The sequence below is a fragment of the Periophthalmus magnuspinnatus genome, chromosome 7, assembly GCF_009829125.3.
Source record: "Periophthalmus magnuspinnatus isolate fPerMag1 chromosome 7, fPerMag1.2.pri, whole genome shotgun sequence".
Taxonomy (NCBI): Eukaryota; Metazoa; Chordata; class Actinopteri; order Gobiiformes; family Gobiidae; genus Periophthalmus; species Periophthalmus magnuspinnatus.
This window is the reverse complement of record NC_047132.1, coordinates 12,853,864-12,875,144: the sequence shown is the minus strand read 5'-3', so window position 1 is coordinate 12,875,144 and position 21,281 is coordinate 12,853,864. Positions and strand designations below refer to the sequence as shown.

The 21,281-nt window shown below is 38.7% G+C and overlaps 1 protein-coding gene across 1 annotated transcript; it reads left to right on the top strand.

Moving 5' to 3' along the window:
- Nucleotides 1-1,330: 1,330 nt before the first annotated feature.
- Nucleotides 1,331-19,755, top strand: tm9sf4 (transmembrane 9 superfamily protein member 4). Its single transcript, XM_033969758.2, has 18 exons — nucleotides 1,331-1,371; nucleotides 4,699-4,809; nucleotides 5,374-5,473; nucleotides 6,879-7,035; nucleotides 7,574-7,712; nucleotides 8,608-8,731; nucleotides 10,243-10,364; nucleotides 11,040-11,151; nucleotides 11,226-11,296; nucleotides 12,155-12,287; nucleotides 13,034-13,115; nucleotides 13,758-13,833; nucleotides 13,917-14,000; nucleotides 14,500-14,675; nucleotides 14,765-14,828; nucleotides 15,253-15,372; nucleotides 16,105-16,194; nucleotides 16,825-19,755. Exons 1-18 carry the CDS (start codon nucleotides 1,354-1,356, stop codon nucleotides 16,972-16,974), a joined length of 1,929 nt encoding a protein of 642 aa, XP_033825649.1. The 5' UTR covers nucleotides 1,331-1,353; the 3' UTR covers nucleotides 16,975-19,755.
- Nucleotides 19,756-21,281: the final 1,526 nt, after the last annotated feature.

Sequence of the window (21,281 nt, the reverse complement as noted above, 5' to 3'; positions counted from 1 at the left end):
AGGTGTTTCCTTCAACGCCTTCCTCTGGCTCTTTGATTGCTATGATACTCGGCTCCAAGTTGCCCTCTATAACTGCTAGCCTCGATGAGCCTCATTTGGAGTTGAACGCTGTGGGTGACGTCACACTTACTTAGTCACTTTTTTATACAGTCTATGGAAACAACAACAAAGTGCTGGGTGTCACTTCTGTTGGCAGGTTGCTTCTCTCTCACAGATGAAGCTTAGTCTGTTACAATAGTGAACATCAAACACACTCCTCTCCACTGACGTTTGTTTTCGAATAATCATCTTCACCTTCACGATACTCATCATTAACTCAATTCCTTTCCGATCATCTGGTGTCGTCCAAATCACTAAACTAAAGAGGAAAAAACACTTGGGGGACCAAAAGCAGTGATTCTCCATTGAAAATACTTGTGTTCCTTTCTTACCTTGTGTTCAGCCGTGACCCGTCCACCCACCTCCAGTCACCCTCATCTGACCTCCCTGTAACATTTCATTGTACAGGAATGGGGTAACTTTAATTATTTTTGTTTTATAATTCCCTTGATATTACCAGAGACCCAGCCCTCAGGGACCTAACTCTGAGCCGCACCTGCTCGTCCCTGCTCTCGAGCTTTAGCAGATCTCCACCCATGTCCTGACACACAGCTCTGGCTCCAGCCCAAGTAAGTGTCTGGGGTCTCTGGACATGAAATAGCACTTGGAGGCTCCAGCTGACGTCATAGAGGTAAGTGTGGACGTCATAGAGGTAAGTGTGGCTTGGACATGTTTTCACTACTGTTTAACATGTACACACAGTACACAGTAGGTCTGGGACGCTGAACTACAGTCAGTGTCCACCACAGACTGTATAAAGAAGTGGACTAAGCGAGTGAGTTCCATGTGCCTTCTCTTGGGGAGGAGCCATTTCTTAGGGGTTCATTCAAAAGGATGCCTGACATACAAAAATGCAATGTGATTAAAAACGTTCATAATCACTGAGTACAACAGAACAAATCTAATTAATATATTTTATCATGTGCCTTTGTGATTCAATGTTTGTAAAGATACTTTATGGGCACCCTGTATTACTCAAGTAAGAATATGGTTACTGCAATAAAAATATTACTCAACTAGGAGTAAAAGTATGCCACTAGAAAAGTACAATTTCTTTAAAATGTGGCGATTACTACTGGTACTACTACTACTAATACTGAGTGATAAAAATAGATTTGTACCTATCACTTTATTTAATGGCGTTTTTAGTCATTAACTTTTTAAAAAAATTATAAATTTAAAATAAGAAATTATTTTATTACTGCCCATTTTTTCACTTCCTTCCTCTGACGTCACGTATGACACGTATTCAAGATGGCGGCCGCGGGGATGGTGAGTGGAGCAGCAACTCTTTCTTCAACTGTTCGCCCAAAAACTGCCCGATTTTAACCACAAAATCACTGTCCTCGGACAGCGATGGCTTCCTCTGAACGCTACTCGTGTGTGATTATTGTGTTTATAAGCGACAGCACGTCATTTGTCACGTTTTAAGCTCTTACTGTGAGGATGTTGTCGCTGTGGCTAAGTTAGCATGAGGCTAGCAGTGAGCGAAAGTGTCAGACAGATTCGAGTAGAAAACACATTTGTTGATTTTTGTCAGGGCTGGATTGTGCTTTTAAAACTCCCGAATTCATTTACATATTCTTATGCTATTTGCCAAATGTTTAGTATTCTCTGGCTGTAGCTTAGCTGTTAGCTCTCTGCGCTAGTTTGGGTCGTTCATTTGGGAGTTTGTGTCCAGTTGTCAAACAAAGATTTTCTAATCAAATAATAAAAAAAAAGCCCGAACAAGTAAATGTATCATGTTTTATATTTATTAATTCATGTCAAAACTACGGAAGCTGCTGTCAGGGTTTGGGATTCGTTGTATGAATGCAAATCTTTACCACACAGTTTCACAGGCGAGTCTTATTTGAATAATAAGATTTATTATTAAAATGGTCTCTCTTTGTGCTTCATTCTCCATCTTGTTTTTTGTCCTGACGTGTTTATTAGGCTGTGATATTTGGCAGCCAGTTTAAATTGTGTAAGCTGTTATCCGGACACCTGCCCCAAGCAGAATCAGGAAGCAGGGATGTAGGCCTGTCACAATCATCGCTGTATCGACTTAAAGCTGGAACAATATGTTTTGGGGCTCAGTGTTTATAGTCTGTACAATTTCTTTGCAAATATGAGGAGAATTTGACATTTTTAAGTCATATAAGATCTGAGCTGTAGAGAGCTGAATAGATCACTTGTATGGCTAATTATTGGTTCATTTTGTTACATCTTTATTGCAGCTCAGGCCTCTTGATGTTACTGTCTATTTAAACATGTGTTCTCCTGCTTTATGTCAGCTGTGTTGGTGGCATGAAGTCATTTCAATATTATTGTTTATCGCAATATTTCACTGTGGCGATATAGCATGTTTCAAAGTTTGTTATCCTTAAAACAGGTGAAACTGAATCATACGCTGCTATTACGATTATTAAAACACATAGATTTTTTTTTTTTTACGATTGACACCAAGTAACAGTCAAATCGTGATCCACTTTCACACATCTTCTATCACCGTCTTTAGTTTGTGAACAGATTTATAAACAGCCAGATTAAGTACTTTGCACTGGCACCGGGCAAAAAATGTATTAAATTGATTAATCGCATTTGAAGTTCAGATCGATTTAGTTTGAAAGGGCCGAAGGCAGGGCCGCACAGCTCGTGTGAAATGAGTGACGTCAAATGAAATGTTGCGGCTGCATGTTTAATGCAATAGTGTAAAGTGGGTTAAATATGATCACTGAATACAAAGTTTTTACCATTTTCATTTTACCAATTTCAGACGATCTTAAAAACCTTTCTGGCAGTGTTTGTTAATGTGTCCATTGTATCTCCATGGTAAATGCTGAACACTCCACCATAGGCATACATGTAGAGCCCCTGCTTAGTATCACGATGTCAAAAGTCTATCTCTAGAGGTGAAGCAGAATACACACAAAACTACATTACACAAGGAGCAGGATAAAATATGTGAAAATAACATTAAAGTGAAAGAGGATGGAATTAGGAGTGATGACGTCATCAGCTCAGGATCAAATGTCAAAAACTTTACATAACTGTCCAGACGTGAGGAATGTCCCTAGAGATGCACCTACAAAAACAATATGAAGAAAAAAACAAAAGAGCTGGAGAACAATCTGATAAGCAGCTGGGTCACTAGTGTCATCAGAGGCTGTTGAATGAACGTTTAAAGAGGGAGTATTTTACTTCAATGGGGCATTAAAGAGGAGGTATTTTACTTGTTTGGGATATTAAAGAGGAGGTATTTTATTTCTATGGGGCATTAAAGAGGAGGTATTTTACTTCTTTAGATTATTAAAGAGGAGGTATTTTATTTCTATGGTGTATTAACTCCTGGCATAATATATTTAAATCACCATGTTTCCTTTTATTGTTTTGAAAATGCCCCTCTCTTTGCTATCTGTGCTAAGTCACTCCCCCTTCAGAGCACTATCACACTAACACAATCGGCTGCATCCCACGAGTGAAACTACTGCACATCACATCAGGTTTGTCAAGTTGCTGTGTAGTTTTGTATCATGTTTTTGTATATTTATGGAGCATGGGTGATGTAGACTTGTGGGCGGAACCTTGTACCGGGACATACAGTAAGGAAGGTTTGGATAGGGCCCAGTAGAGATGGCTAAATTGCTCAAACATGCATGGATGACGTCTAAACCCTCTACATGCATGTTTTTGATGAGGGAAATGCATTAGAACATGAAAGCTACACTTTTTGATTTTGCAGAATACCTCCTCTTTAAAATATTAAACTCTCTCATAGTTCATCATTGGGCTAACTGAATGTCATGATGATTTAATCCTGATGTCTGTAGGCGTGGATTAGCCATTGACAAACAAGTTATTCCTGTTTAATAGAGTCCAAGGAAAAATAACTGTTTAGAACTACAGTGTAAATGGTGTAGTCCACTTTTAGTCCCTGTTTGATGATATTTGGCCTGTGGTTGAAATATCAGTCTCTGCAAATATCAGCATCACATTTAAAATCCATAGCGAGTAGAGATGGGACAAGATCTCGTACCGTAAGATCTCGCAAGATCAAAATGCCACAAGACCGTGACCACATGTTCCGGTTTTCATGGTGATGACACCAACACTGATGCAAAAAGTCTGTGCTAAAAAAAGTTAGTGAAATAATATAATTAAATATACATCTCTGTAATTCACCCACAGTCATTCATTTGTACAAAAGTTAATTTAAGATTGTTTCTTTAACTTTAGATAAATGTGGGCCTTGGGTGGGACAAGACAGAATTTTCACAAGAGAAGACACAAGAATGAGACAAGATTTTGATCGTATCAAGTCACATTTCGAGTCACATGACTTTTATTTGGTTCCGTTTTTTTATATATTGTGTTGTGAATGTGTTTTATGTGTTTTCTTTATATGCTTTTGATAGCTTAAATGCACCAATTATACCGTGTAAATCCTCACATCATCCCTACTGATTCAATACAAGACTACAACATGTCCATTACACTTCATGTTTATTATTTAAAGGATGAGACAAAACTGCTCTGTCTGTCTCTGGCTCCTCTCCATCCTGCAAAATCTCATTGTTTATTTGTTTGTTCATCTGTTTGTTTATTTGTTTTTTTCAGGAGACGTGGTGGGCCTTGCTGCTCCTGACCCTGCTGCCCGCTGCTCGGCCCTTTTACGTCCCTGGAGTGGCTCCTCGAGACTTCAGAGAGGGAGAGAGCGTTGACATCAAGGTATAAATCTGTCTGTCTCACCCACAGACAGTAAAGAAGTGGTCATAGAGACAATCTGGAGTGAAGCTATTTAGTAGGAAGAGGGCACTTAGCAACACTGTTAATCAAACCTGTTGTTAACACTAGTGGGAGTGGCTTCGGAGAAGATGGCACCTGATTAGTTTGTTATTAATGTTCATGTTTGGATGTAGGGACAAAATGGTGAAAAAAAAAATAGGACAATGTACAGCAGGTTAATACGAACATTTTAAGACCAAAATGACAAGTCTGATAGCAGCATTTACAGAGAGAGGGGCAAATAGAAAGTGAATTGAAGCCAGAGCCAATGGAGGCATTTGGCGCCCATGATCACTTCCTGTTTGGAATGTGGCGGCTAGCAGGTTAGCTATGTCCCTTTTATATATACAGTCAGTGGTCTCAATATGTCACCCATGTTAAACCAGATGTACAAGGGTGAAAATATGAAACCCTTTTGGGATTCAGTTGCACTTATTATGTTCTAATTCTTATGCAATAATCAATCCCAAATAGTAATAATAAGACATTTGATTTGTATGTTTTCAGGCAGTGAAGCTGACGAGCTCTAGGACCCAGCTGCCCTTTGAGTTCTACTCTCTGCCGTTCTGTGTCCCAGACCAGATTGTCTACAAAGGAGAAAACCTCGGTATGAGTTGTTATAATATGTTTTTTGTTTTCCCAAGTCATATTTTATTGAGAAGGGAGACACTGAGAGGGACCTGATGCTCTTGATAATAGGTCTAAAATATCAAAAACCAGATAATCAATGCTAAAACTAGTATTGAAACTAGATTGTTCGCAGATATTGATACTAAAAAAGTTGACCTGACAGAAATGAACCTTTCCTGAATATCTTTAGGTGATCTTGCTGCATCAGAACAAGTATAAGACACATAGACTAGTACCGTATTTTCCGGACTATAAGTCGCACTTTTTTCATAGTTTGTCTGGGGATGCGACTTATACCCAAATGCGACTTATGTGTGAAACTATTAAAATATATAATTTCACCTCTTGTGCGAGAGCACTCTAGGCTTGTGCACCAGTATGGCAGCCACGCTTCATCTACTTCCGGAGAAGGCAGAGTTGTTAAGAAGCAACACCGAGGATGAAGAATTCAATGGAACATACCATACACACATATTCAGTTCGTTGTCTATGTGTTATGTTAGCGTGCTGTACTGCTGTTCAGCCTATTGTTCTCTATTTTATTGCTATTAGTGTAACTTGCTTTTAAAGATAAAATCATATTTTGCTATTTGCTAGAAAATGTATTTTTATTATCATTGTGGTATCGGAATCGGCATCGAGTATTGAATCTATTCCTTAATATCAAAATAGAGTTTGAAATTTTTGTGACAACACTACTCTAAATGCAGTAGCATAAAGCTGGCTATAAATCTCTAACTCCATAAACAAGAGACATTTAAAGACATCAGTGAAACATCCAAAATATCTTCAAGGTCCTATATTACGCAAAATGGACTCTTTAACTCGTGTTCTAATGCTATTTCCTCCTCAAAAACAGACCTGGAGTTGTGTTTTGTTTCATTCACACATGTTTGAGTCACACTTTATTATTAGTCTGTAACATCTCCAAAGCTCAAAATGCTCTGTTCCACCTTGTGATGTCATGAAGTAGTTGTTTTCAAGTTAACAGCTCCTTTTACCTTTAGTTCAGTAGAGATCGACAATTCCAGGGCTGAAATGATTCAAATAATTCTAGTGAAGGTTTATGAAGTTTTAAAACACAGTGGAGCACTTCCTGTATTACCACATGACATCACAAGGTGGAACAGAGTGTTTTCAGTTTGAGAGAAGTACTAAATATGCAGAGTTTGTTCAAATGTTGTTTCCTCGTCACAAACAGACCTGCAGTTGTGTTTTGTTTCATTCACACGTTTAACACACAGAGGTCGAAAAATGGCGCAATATGGGCCTTTTAAGACAAATGCAATATTTTCTGAGATTTTAGAGATTGGAACAGATTTGAATTAATTTGTTTACCATTCGGTTTGTAACCCTTTATTTGTATTTTTCATGTTTTCCAGGTGAGGTTTTGCGTGGGGACCGTATCGTGAACACTTTGTATAATGTTCAGATGACCAGTGATAAAAAGTGTGAGCTGGTGTGTCCAAAGAAGAAACTGAGTGTGGAGGAGAGTAAACTGTTTGCAGAGAGGATCAAGGAGGAGTACTACGTTCACCTGTGAGTGAGGTCATCCACACAATGCTAGCTGGGGGCACTGCTCTTTTTGAAGCTCTGTTACTCAAGCTAGACTTTAATTTTAGCTTTGTTTTAACACAATCTGACCACAAAGAGCTGACTTATGTGAACTCAACAGGTGAGCTGATTTGTGCTGTTAAACAAGTCCCACTCAAATAACAATACAGTCACAATCTAGCATTAGCATTAGCCAACAGTTTATCAGTTAGTCACTCTCACGTTTTTGTTGAAATCAAACTCAACAGGACCATGAACGCTCGGATCACAGGCTCCTGAAAATGAGCTCTTTAAATCACTTTTGTATTTTTTTTCTTGAGTTTTTAGATACATTTTTGGCAGTGTTTGCTAATTTGTGCATAGTGTCACCGGGGTTTGTCAAAGATGCAGGAATGAGTTGGTATGTGTGTATATATAATATGTATTTTATATGTATGTATATGTGTGTGTGTGTGTGTGTGTGTGTGTGTGTGTGTATATATATATATAGTGTTTGACCAGTGCGTTTGTGTGTTTATTTCAGAATTGCAGATAACCTTCCTGTGGCCACACGGCTGGAATATTATCCAAACAGAGAGATGGCAGAGGAGGAGAAGAAGGAGGCAGCCAAAGACATTCAGTTTGAGCACGGATACAGGATCGGGTTCATCGACAACGACAAGGTGAAGCCAACATCAGGAATAAACAGTTTAAGTCGTAGATTGTATATAAAATGGACATAGCTAAACTGCTAGCTGCCGCGTTCTAAATAGGAAGTGATCATGGACGTGCTCCCGGCTCCATCGACTCATTCACTTTACATTGAAAAACTGTGTCCCCTCTCTCTGTAACTGCTGCTGTCAGACTCATAATTTTTGTCTTAAAATGTTCATATTAACCTGATCTACATGATCCGTTTTTTTTTTTTCATTTCACTATTGTGTCTGTAAATCAAGATATGAACATTAATAACAGACAAATCAGGTGCCTTCTTTCCCTGAGGTTGCTCCCACTAGTGTTAACAACGTTTGAGTGACAGTGTTGCTAAGCTCCCTGCTAAACCAGCAGTGTGGGCAGGAAGGGGCGTTACCTTCAACAGCCTTGCTCCAGATTGGCTCTTTAGTTGCTATGGTACTTGCAGTCGAAATTCCTAATATGCAACTTGTCTCCGAATTCCCCTCTATAACTGCTCTAGCCTTGATGAGCTTAATTTGACTGGAGCTGAACACTGTGAGTGATGTCACACTGACTTTGTCCACTTTTTTACACAGTCTATGATTTTAACAGAATCTGAAAGGTCTGAAAGACCTGAATTAGCTGGAACTACAATAGACGAGCTGATTTGTGTTTTTAAAATAACATTACAATCATAAGCTAGCTAGCATTAGCCAACAATATTTCATTCTCATATATTTTTTGTTGAAAATCAAAATCCTAAACAGGAGTACATATAATGATGTGTGATGTTTTGTTATTTATACACTGTACTTCAGGCTGTGAAGTTCATATTCTCTCTGTGTATTTTTGCTTGTGTTTATGTGCTGTATTTTAAATTATATTTGCATGTGTGTTTTTCAGTATTACCTGCACAACCACCTGTCGTTCATCCTGTACTTCCACAGAGAGAAGCTGGAGGAGGGCGACACACACAACTACAGGGTGGTGCGCTTCGAGGTCGTGCCCCAGAGCGTCAAAGTCGATGGTAAACGAACCGTTAGGACCTTTAAACTGAAAACACTTCTGTCATTCACACATTTATTCTGAGTCGTTCTCGTTTTAATTATTTCGGTGCTCTCAGAATATCAGCCGACTGCGTGCTGTCAGTTTGTTCGGCCAATGGCTGCATTTCACATGACGTCACAACATTTCATTGGTGGTTTTCGGATTCTAAAATGTGATGGTCATGCTCCCACATGAGGGCGCAAGACCTGTTTTTTTATTTTTGATTACATTGTACTTAAGCATGAAATATCCAAAAGGTAAATTCACAACTGTTGAACCTGATCATTTCTATCAGTGACTAGACCCAAGAACTCACTGCGTTAGACCCACAGACAGTTTAAAGAACTGGACTAAGTGAGTTTGATGTCACCCATAGCGTTCAGCTCCAGTCAAATGAACCTCATTAAAGCTAGCAGTTATAGTGACGAATTTGGAGCAGAGTTCCACATTTGGAATTCCAGCTGTATCATAGCAACCAAAGAGCCAATCTGGACGCAGCCTGTCGAAGGTAACGTCCCTTCCCACCTGCAGCGCTGGTTTAGCAGGGAGTGGGCTCTTGGCAACCCTGTCGATCAAACCTGTTGCTAACTTTAGTGGGAGCGACCTCGGGGAAAGAAGGCAGCTAATTTGATTCACAGAAAAATAGCAAAATAAAAACCCATGCTCATTTCCTATTTGGAACGTGGCAGGTAGCAGGTTAGCTACATTCATTTATATATAGAGTCTATGATTATAACACAAATTTGCATTTAAACAATATTAATTTTAGCTGCCCCCATCTGTTTTAAATATGATTATCCGATAGAATGCAGTGATGTCTTCTGAAACACAGTAATGCTTGTATTTCATAGCATAGAACATTCAGCTTGTTATATGCAACATTTTTGATCATTTTTTTCCCAATTAATTTATGTATTTTATTATTATTATTTTTATTTTATTATATTATATTATTTGTATAGCACAATTCGTACACAAAGTAAACATAAATAATCACAAATAAAATTAACATGAAAACAGAAGAGTACAGAATAAAAACCTTAATTTCTATGGTAACGGCAACTGGCCTAATTTTCCTTCATTCTGAAACCCATGGAGCGGTTCAACACTCCATTTTTGTCTCCTCACTGTTGTGAGCCGATGGGAGACTCCAATCCAGACATTCAAATACAAAGTGGAAGGCAAATGGGAGCATCCTAAATGTATCTTTTATCTATTTATTTAACCAGGAAAGTCCCATTGAGATCACTAACTTGTTTTTCAAAGCGAGTCCTGGTCCAGACAGCACATCAGCGCACATTAAGACAATCACAAGACTTTCTTAATTAAAAACGGTTACAAACATAGATCTGATTATCAAACGTTTTTAACACTCATTTAATCTGACCTGTTGGAGCCGTTGTCGTACATGTAGATGACTTTTACCCTGTACACTCTGATGAAGCAGGTGTAAGTATAAAAACACATATTAATAATTGTTTCTTTTGTCAGATTTGAAGGCAGATGAGAAGTCAGGGTCCTGCACATTGCCAGAGGCCAGTGGGTCAGTTCCTCAGGAGATTGACCCGACCAAAGAAAACGAAGTCCTTTTCACTTACTCCGTGCGGTGGGAGGTCAGTGTCCAGTCTCTGCTCTGAGTAGATAAGCCATGGTAATCACTATATTGTTATGTACTTTAGACGGAACACTGTTTACTGTTTCTTTGCATTACTGAGAGATTTTGGGATATTTTTTGCTGCATGATGACATCTGAGCCCTAGAATGCTGAAAGAATAACTTCTCTGACTCATTACAGATGCAAACTAACAACTCAACCGTTTTTTTTTATTCCAGCTCATCACTTTTAACAATATTGTAGATTAAGAATTGATTTTGTGGTTTAAATCTCCTCTTGGGTTTTTGTGTGAGTGGCATAAATTAGTTTCAATATTGTTGTTTATCGTCTATATTTACTTATGTAATATATCAAACTTTAAAATATATTATTGTGACAGGCCTATGTGTAGCTGGTGTTAATCTCATGTGATAGAATGTGTGTTTTTTCTAAAATGTCAAACTCTTATTTCTAAAGGAAGAAAACCTGTAATGCAGGTTTTTATACCACAAAGGCTGAATATAACAGAAACCCAGATCCCAAAACCAGACCATAAATACACTCATTTGGCCTACAAATGAGGTCCTGTTTTGGAATTTATTTATTTTTTGCTTATTTCATTCTTAGCCATAGTTCTAGTGTTCTTTTGCTCATTGCTGTGGTACTGTTTTTTATAATCATATTTGTGTTTCAGGAGAGTGAGATCAAATGGGCGTCTCGCTGGGACACATATCTGACCATGAGCGATGTTCAGATCCACTGGTTTTCCATCGTGAACTCTGTGGTGGTGGTGTTCTTCCTCTCTGGTCAGTCCCTTTTTACACTCTTTAAATCCGGTGATGATCCAGGTCTGGGACTTCATGTGAACTCTGTGTTTCAGGAATACTCAGTATGATCATCATCAGGACTCTGAGGAAGGACATCGCCAACTACAACAGAGAAGACGATATTGTAAGTACACAGAATTACAATATAACATCTATCTCCATGTTCAACTATGGTTTTAACTGTTTATTTCCATGGAACATGTAGGTGACTTTCCTCCTCCAGAAAGTTACTTACTATGACTTTAATATAACTGAAATTATTGTGTCAAGAAGTATAGAGCTCAGGATCCAACCTTCAAAATTGACAGTTATTAGTGAAGCTAACCGGAGGCACTGCTCTGTCTGAAGCTCTATACACACGTAACTGATCTAATCTGAGCTTTGTTTTAACTCAGTCTGACCAGAAAGAGCTAGAGCTAGAGCAGTGGGGTTTTTTCATGGCCTTAAATGATACTGATAGTTCAGAATCCCGAGAAATTGATGGCCAATGAGGTATGCTGATATTTTTGGGCTGATTTTGATCATTTTCCCACAAATCATTTAATTTTAATTTCATCCTCGACCTTGTTTTACTGCAGGCTGGACTAGACAGCAGTGTACTCACGTTTTCTGCAGTATTGTCTTAAAGTGTTCAAGTAAAGCTTTATAAAGCTTTAGGCATCTTCTGAATTTTAAGGCTGATACATTAAAATGGTCTGACATATCCATCTGTCTTTATAAACGGGTGAGCTGATTAAACGAGTCCCTCTCAAATAACATTACAGTCACAAGCTAGCATTAGCCAACAGGTTTTCAGTTAGTCACACTCACCTTTTTGTTGAAAACTCCTAAACAGGACCAAAAACACTCAGATTGATCACAGGCTCCTGAACATTTGCTTTTCAGTCCATATAAAAATGTTTCGGGCTGTGTTTTAAAGTACACGTGGTGTCCCCATGGTAACTGTAACTCGTGTAATTGACCTGTCTCTTTGTCACCGCAGGAGGACACAATGGAGGAGTCTGGGTGGAAGAACGTTCATGGAGACGTCTTCAGGCCGCCTCAGTATCCCATGATCCTCAGCTCTCTCCTGGGCTCTGGGATACAGCTCTTCTGCATGATCCTCATCGTCATCTGTGAGTTCAGTATTACATTTATAAACATTTCACAAACTATGAGCTAGAGCTGAGGAAATGTAATGCAGGTATTTTTAAAAATCAAGATTTAGTTCATACGTCACATCTTTACCTCCCCCAGGAACCTTCACACCTGAGAGACTGAAATCTGAACTTTAAGACCTCTAAATACATGTTTTGAAATGCATGTAATTCTTGGATCAGTTTAGAGGGTTAGCAGCTTTTACACAGAATAAGACACAGGGAGGGCATCTGACACACAGGGATGGGAGGGCACCTGACACACAGAGATATTTTAAAACATGTTTGAACAGATCTAAACTACAGGGTTAGACATTTGTATGCGGAATAAGACCCCATTGACATGCAGGAAGAGCATCTGACTCTCGGGGGAGGGCATCTGACTCACAGGAACGTACTTCAGTTATTGTTTTTTTTCTACCCATTGTTTAAGAGACTTGAGTTTTATGTAACAATATGAAATGATTTGAACATTTGTGTTTCTGACTCCTTCAGATATGATTTAGTTTGTGGCACATTTTACTTGTATCATCTGATTTATAATTCACCAAAATGTAAAAGAGTAACTGTCAGGACGTGACATCTGATTTAAAGTTACTCTTACCTGTGTAGTACTTTTCATAAATACTTTTTTTTACTCTTGAGTAATTTTTTGGTCCACTACTTTGTACTTGAGTAATATTATTTAGTGTCACATTAGGGGTAAACGTTCTCGTCTGTTTCAGTCGTGGCCATGTTGGGGATGCTGTCTCCGTCCAGTAGGGGCGCCCTCATGACCACGTCCTGTTTCCTCTTCATGTTTATGGGGTGAGACTTTAAAGAGTGTCTGTTCACATGCACACCGTCTGATTATTAACTTGTATCTGAACCTTTAAGATTATTCCAATTACACATTAATCACAAAATTGGATCAATTTAATCGCCTTATAACTTCAAATATCTAGAGCTGTATTTGACTAAATGTACTGACGATCGATTGGTTGACTAAAATGGGGGCGTGGGAAAAGCTCTCAAAACTGTTCAGTATCTCTGTGTATCTGACCCAAACTGGCAAGGCAAGTTTATTTAAAAGACATTAAAATCTCAACACAACATCAATAGTGAAAACATAAATAATCATCATAAAATTAACATTAAAAGAGAAGAGTGCATTCATTCAAAAACTATTTATGCTGAAAAAAGTACTAGGAAACAATGAATTTATATAAAGACACATTAAACCAGATTAAATCATGAGTTTAATCTCCCTTTTTATACATAAATAAAAAAATACAACATTTTCAGCTATCTCACTCGCTTCCCCTTTCTGCTGGTGTCCCATATAAACCCTTATAACCTATATAAAATGATGAATCGGCAAATACACATGCTCTGATAATAATTTTGACTTTGAGTGTGCATGTAACTGCAGTGTTTAATGTGATTCTGAGCGGTGTTTGCGCCCTCTAGTGTCTTTGGAGGGTACTTCGCTGGCCGTCTGTACCGCACACTGAAAGGACACAGGTGGAAGAAGGGAGCATTCTGTGTAAGCTTAAAAAACATTTAAACAATTAAAACGCCAGGATAATTTACACAATCCTAAAGTGCAGTTCTGCGTCTGTCCTGTAGACGGCGACGCTGTACCCCGCTGTGGTGTTTGGAATCTGTTTTGTCCTGAACTGCTTCATTTGGGGAGAGCACTCGTCAGGAGCGGTGAGTAAAAGAGTTTGTAATTTTTCACCATGATGAGTTTATAAGCACTTTTCACAACTCTCTGAGACCAGAGCGGAGTTTTGGCATCGCAGTAAACCTAACAACAACTAGCATGGTAACTACGCACTTCCAGATTCTTTGACAATAAATCATCTTATAATTAAAGGGTCTATATTATGCAAAATTGACTCTTATGAGCTATAAGCCATGTTATAATGTTACCTCATCAAAAACATACCTGGAGATGTGTTTTGTTTCATTCACACATTTGTTATTTGTCATATTTGAGTTTAGTCAGTCTACCACTTAATGACATCACAAGGTGGAAAAGAACTCAGCCAAAATATGCAGGGTTTGTGTGTTAAACATGTGTGAATGAAACAAAATACAGCTCTAGGTCTGTTTGTGATGAGGAAACAACATCAGAACACATCCGAAAATATTGTAGGAGAGACACATGTTTTTATTTAATCCATATATCTTTTTATGTTCTTCCCAGGTTCCCTTCACGACGATGCTGGCTCTGCTCTGCATGTGGTTTGGGATCTCCATGCCTCTGGTGTATCTGGGATATTACTTTGGCTTCAGGAAACAGCCGTATGATAATCCCGTCCGGACCAATCAGATTCCACGACAGGTGCCGGAGCAGCGATGGTATATGAACAAGTTTGTGGGGTGAGTCTGAACTTTTTACACCTTCAGAACACATCTAGAGGAGGGGAGAGGTTAAATGTTTTTTTTGTTTTTTTTTTTTTATCCTTTAGGATTCTGATGGCTGGGATCCTGCCTTTTGGAGCCATGTTCATTGAGCTCTTCTTCATTTTCAGTGTAAGTTCATGACCTCAGTTCAGGAGGTTCCATTTATTACAGTTTTCATTAACATGTCAGAAATGGGGGAAATGGGGGAGAGGCCGGGAGGCTACGAGTCTGTGGCCAAGGCAGGCCTGAGCCCTGTCCTGTCTGCATCTGCTGTAACAAACAATAAACCTTTTTTCCTGTATTGCAAAACTCACGAGCTTCGTAAATGGATTACTTTTCATCTACAACTGTAATTTTACCACAACAACATCACACTCACTAAGTCCACTTCTTTATACAGTCTATGGTTGAAACCACTTCTGTTCCATTTCATCCCTCCTGAGCCTCTGTCATATTGATGGATGTTTGTTTTCTATCTGTATTTAAATGCTCTAAATGGCCCTGCCTCGAGTCTGAAATAAATTCACAGATATATTGTGTCATCTTTGCACAGGCCATCTGGGAGAACCAGTTCTATTACCTGTTTGGGTTCCTGTTCCTGGTCTTCATTATTTTGGTGGTGTCCTGCTCTCAGATTAGCATCGTCATGGTCTATTTCCAGCTCTGTGCGGAGGTACAGCTCATTTATTCTATGTAACCATTTATCAAAATCATAATATTTAAAACCTTTGACAATTATTGGTAAATAAGGTTGCTTTGTCTTCTGTCAAAACACTTAATTCTGTCTTAAACAATCTACAGTTGAAATGGATAAAACGTATTATTTTTAATTATTGTTATATGGTTTGATTCTTTCAGGTAAGTCACTAAATCTTAGTTTCTTTTTATTCCAAATCATTTGGAAACAATAATGGGAAGTTTTGAAAGGGCAGTAATTAATATGTTGCCTGGGTTTGATTCTGGTTTGGCCTTGCCTTAGTTGTTTTTTAGTCCCGGTTAGTCCTACTTTAATTCTTGTTTTAGTGCTGGGTTAGTTCTACTTTAGTCCCAGTTGAGTCCCTGGTTTAGTCTTGGTTTAGCCCCTGGTTGAGTCCTTTATTTATCCTTGTTTAGTCCCTGGTTTACTCCTTGGTTTAGTCCTTGATTTAGTCAAGGTTTAGTCCTGGTTTAGTCCTGGTTTAGTCTTGGTTTAGTCTTGGTTTAGCCTTGGTTTAGCCCCTGGTTGAGTCCTTTATTTATCCTGGTTTAGTCCTGGTTTTAATCCCTGAATCCCTGCTGGAGAACCACAGTAGTTGGTTTGTTCTTGGTGTCTCAAAGTCAGCTCTCCTCCTCAGACTCTGCCAAAGGGCCTGTTTTATCAGAGTAAACACTTTCAAACATAACTTTATATGTGTGTGTGTTTCAGGATTATCGGTGGTGGTGGAGGACGTTCCTTGTTTCTGGAGGATCCGCTTTTTATGTTCTGATTTATGCCATTTTCTACTTCGTCAACAAGGTAATTTTTCAATAATAATATAATGGCTGTTTTTAAAAACAAGTAGAGGAAGTCTCCCTCTTGGATGTGTATTTATTTATTTGGATCCCCATTAACCAGCTAGCGAACCAACTAGTCACCAAATTGACCATTACTCTTGTTGGGATTCTGTTCAAAATGACTAAAACAAAACTAATTCCATTCACACTTCCAACCAATGCAGCCTCCAAAAGAGAAGTTATGATCAAGCCAAACGCCAAGGTATCTGTATAAACTGACTACAGTATCGTTTTGCTGGATCCAAACCTGCCGAAAGATTCTTTGTATAAATCGAAAACAATATGGGTCCAAACATTGAACCTTGGGGAACACCTGTAATATTAAAACGCACAGCTTGACATTCATAACGACACACATTGACTTCAGTTCAGTGTTTCTAGCTCCTCCGTTCAGACAGATATAAAGCAGTGTCCCACCAGTAAAAACCAAACGACCAAACGTCTTCACTCTAAAACTTTTGTCCACTTACTGAATTGAATATTCTTTTGAAGTGCTATACCCCCTCATCTCTCCCTGTCTCTCCCCCTCCTACTTCTTTCTCTCACTCTCTTCTCCCCCTCTCTATCCCCCCTCCGCTCTTCTCTCTCCCAGTTGGACATCGTAGAGTTCATCCCTTCGCTCCTGTACTTTGGATACACGGCTCTGATGGTGCTTTCCTTCTGGCTGCTCACGGGAACGATCGGCTTCTATGCCGCGTACGTGTTCATCCGGAAAATCTACGCCGCGGTGAAGATCGACTGAGCCCCTCCCCCTCTGCTGCCGATCCCTCTTCGTTTTGTCATTTCTGTTTTTTTAATAATATATTTTTTATTCTGTCCTGTTTGTCGAGCACTGACTTGTCTTCGTTGTTGGGACAGCGAGATGGTAGCGTCTCCGTTTTCTTTCTCCTCTTTTTGGACTGGTTGCTCTTGCACACATTGGAATAGGGCCAAAGCTTCGTAAACAAAAACAGTTCTGTGCATTTTTTTTGTCTATTTTGAGTAAAAGTTATAATTTATCTTGGAGTTTTACTTTTGTCATCACCGGAACTCATTTTGAAGAAACTTTTCCTGAACTTACGGTCACTGTTTTTTGTCGTACAGGGGCACTACATAACTTTTCTGATTGTCTGGCACCTGCTGGTTTCCACGGAGATGCTATTGCTATGCCTGGGACGTTTGGAATGTTCCACAGTATGACATTAAATGTGTTCATCTAACGTTTTACTCGATCACAGCTGTTTTTATTGCTCAGTAATGCCTGAATGAAAAACATGCATTCTTACTGTCTCCTCCCCACAGATCTGGCCTTCATGCTTGTCTCTATGGAAATGGATAAAAAGTTAAATGCTATACCATGGAACATTCCAGGCGAAGCTATAACATCTCCATGGAGACGAGCAGGTGGCTGATCGCCCTGCAGAAAAGTTACATAGTGCGTCTTTAAAGCAGGGAAGAATCATGTTTTTTCCAACTGTTGTTAAAGTGAATTGTATTGAATTAGAATCATGATTTCAGTGTAATAGTTTCAGTTCATGATCTTAAATACAGAATTCTGTGGTTGAGTTTCATGTTTAACTGTCAAAATGCAGATGTTTTGACCTGGTTTACAGTTAAGATCTTTAATTTCTGGGCCTATCCACATGAAATGAAAACTGGCACAAGATGAACATGGAGAGAGTTTGGAGCCTTCCCCTTTGATACTTTGCAGGAGGTGTTCTACATGTATGTCTATGGTGGAAAGTTCAGCATTTACCATGGCGACACAATGCAAACATTAACAATAACTACCAAAAAATGTGGTGGTCTGAAAACTCAAGAAAAAAACACAAAATGGATTTAAAGAGCACATTTCCAGGAGCCTGTTATCAATCCGAGTGTTCATGGTCCTGTTTAGGAGTTTGATTTTCAACTAAAAGGTGAAAGTGACTAACTGAAAAACTGTTGGCTAATGCTAGCTAGCTTGTGACTTGTTTAACAGCACAAATCAGCTCACCTGTTGTGGTTCGAGCTAAGTCTTTAAGTTCTTTATAGTCAGATTGTGTTAAAACAAAACTGGGATTAAAGTCTAACTTGAGTAACAGAACTTCAGACAGAGCAGTGCCTCCAGTTAGCTTCACCCTTCCCCTGGTAATGCTGATGACATCAGCTCCAAAGTATCTATAGAGTTACACTGGCCTTTGCCCTCCACCTGAGATTTTTAAAAACATGAATGGAACTTGTTCAGATGCAGTGAAAATGGCCTGTCTTTACTGTAACCTGGTAAACCATTTTTGTAAAGAAAATATTACGTAATTTTCCAATGCAGCACTTTGAGATTATTCATGTCAGATTATCAGATTATCGGTTATTATGTTCTTAATGAGAAGCAGCACCGAACCCTCTGAAGCCACTTGGAGTTTATGAAGTTGCTTTGTAAAGTTTTAAAATAGCAAGTTTTCAATTTTCCATTTTAAAAAGGGGGTATTGCAAAAACCCTTTTTTTGTATTTTTCTCCCATGTTTTACCACTGTTCCCTCATCAAAAACATGTCTGTAGAGGTTTTAGATGTTTGAGTAATCTAGCAATCTCTCCTGGGCCTTATTCAAACCCTCCTTACGGTTGGCAGTACGAGTCTACTTCACCCATGCTCCCACAGGATGATTCTCCATAAATATACAAAAACATGATTCAAAACACCAACTTGAAACTACTGCACATCACATCAGATTTGTCATTAGTGGGATGCAGCTGATTGTATTGTGATAGTGCTCTGAAGGGCGAGTGATTTAGCACAGAGAGCAGAGGGAGGATTGACAGTCAAAAACAACGTGAAATTTATAAACCATGTTAACATGTTGTTTTGGGTAAATATAGTATTTACAATAAAAGGAAACATGGTGATCTAAATATGTGTTACAGGTAACACCCCATAGAAGTAAAATACCCCCTCTTTAGAAAGAGTCGACACTGCAAAAAATAACATCTACATGAGTGAAAATTACTTGAATTTAAGATGAAATATTAAGTTTTGATTCAAGGAAATTTGTCACACGATAACACAAATTTCAAACTTGTTCAGTTCTTTAGACAATATACTGTGATGTTCCACATTAAATGTTCATATCTTGATTTCTTTTCCCATGTGTCTCATATCTGTGTAATCCTCAGTGTCCAGTAGGTTCATACTGGTCCATGGTGTAAACTCGTCTGTCTTAAACTTGTGAAAGACACAGCTCCACATCATTCTAAACATGTTCAGGAAAGGTTCATTTCTGTCCTGTTGATTAATACCATACTGTGGAATATTCCAGACCAATCAATGAGATTTCCATGGAAACAAGTGGTTTACCCTCCATCAGGCTTAAGTTATGAGTCAAGTTTGTGGAGAGGCAAGCCTGCTCACAGTGAAGATTGTAAAGAATGTTTTTCAAGTTTGTTTTTTTTTTTTTTTTTTTTTTTGTTTTTTGGTGCAATGAAATTAGCCATAAAGAAATAAATGTTTTATTCTAGTCTTTGTTTTGGCTGAAATGTTACACAGTGAGGCTTTAACTTAGAGAAAAGGGGTTACTTGATAGAAATGAATGTCCCAAAAACGAACGAACAAATGAGATAATCTAGTTTCCAGTCAGAGCAGAGGTGCCATTTTGAACTCAAGTAGGCCTTATGTTTTTGCAGTGCAGGCACACGACCACATTTGGATTTACTTTGTCTTTGCTCATCTGTGCACATAAGGAAGACTAAACTCTAGTACCATATAAGGCTGCGTTCACACTAGTTCTGGTTTAGTCCTGATGTAGACTTGGGTTTGGTCTTGGTTTAATCCTGGTAGGTCCTGATCATGCGCTAGTCCCAACTCTAGTCCTGGTCTAGTCCTGGTCTAGTCCTGGACTAGTCGTGATCTGTTTAACTGTGAACACAGACTTAAGGATTTTCTCAACTCATTTGTTCAATATGGGACGACTCCTGAGCAACTATGGACTAAACCCGGACTAAACAAAAGTCAAATGATTATTTTCATTAAAGCCTCAAAAAGCCCAGTAATCATAATCTTGTCTCTGGTTTGACTGGGTTCATTTCTGCCAGTTTTGTTTTACTGTGACATAATGGTCCCAGCATGTGTTCATTTATGCAAACGTGAAATTTAAAATTGTAAAAATAGTGTATTATGACAGAATGCACTATGGGGGGCGCTATTTGCACAGGAAAAGTCCATGTGATACTGAATGAATGTTTAAACCTACAATTATAATTCAAAATGGCCTGTTCACTGCAGAGACAAAAGCCAATATATGTTTTGTATAATGTTCTCAACATGTTTAATTTTTTATTTTTTCTATTTTGGGTTGCCACAACTAACCAGTACCATGGTGATTTGGAAAGTTTTTATGCCAGATGCCCTTCTAGTAATTGGCCATTTTACTGTGCCTAGAGAGCATAGTGTGGGTGAAGTGTATTACTCAAAGACACAACAGTATGACTTTTTGTGAGGGTTCAACCGGTTACCCTCTGGTTATTGGGCAGAAAGACTATTTCAAATAGGTTTAGGTAAAATTATTTGAGTTGTGATTTGAGCGAGTTTATTCACCGGACCTACGTTCATGGCGCGTTTCAGATGACATCACCACATATCGGCCAATCATATTCTTGTTCTGGGGCCTAGTCTCTGATAGTAATGATCAGGTTTGGATATTTCATGGTGAAGTACAATGTAATGAATAGATACTTTGCAATGACATCACTCTGGGGGTGTTCTGCGTTTATGTCTATGGTGGAATGTTCAGCTGTTACCATGGTGACCATACATTAGCAAACACTGTCAAAAATGTTTTGATATAGTCTGAAAACTCAAGAAAAAAAGTGACATGGTCCTGTTTAGGAGTTTGATTTACACAAAAAGGTGAGAGTGACTCACTGAAAAACTGTTGCCTGATGCTAATGCTAATGCTAGCTTGTGACTGTAATGTTATTTGAGAGGGACTTGTTTATCAGCACAAATCAGCTCACCTGTTGTAGTTCAGATAAGTCAGCTCTTTATGATCAGATTAAAGACCAGAGAGGAACAAGGCTTCAGACAGAGCAGTGCCTCCA

Coding starts and splice junctions, on each gene's coding strand:
- tm9sf4 (XM_033969758.2), top strand. Junction 4,810..5,373: donor GAGAGAGCGTTGACATCAAG/GTATAAATCTGT, acceptor GTATGTTTTCAG/GCAGTGAAGCTGACGAGCTC. Junction 15,373..16,104: donor ATTTCCAGCTCTGTGCGGAG/GTACAGCTCATT, acceptor TGTGTGTTTCAG/GATTATCGGTGGTGGTGGAG.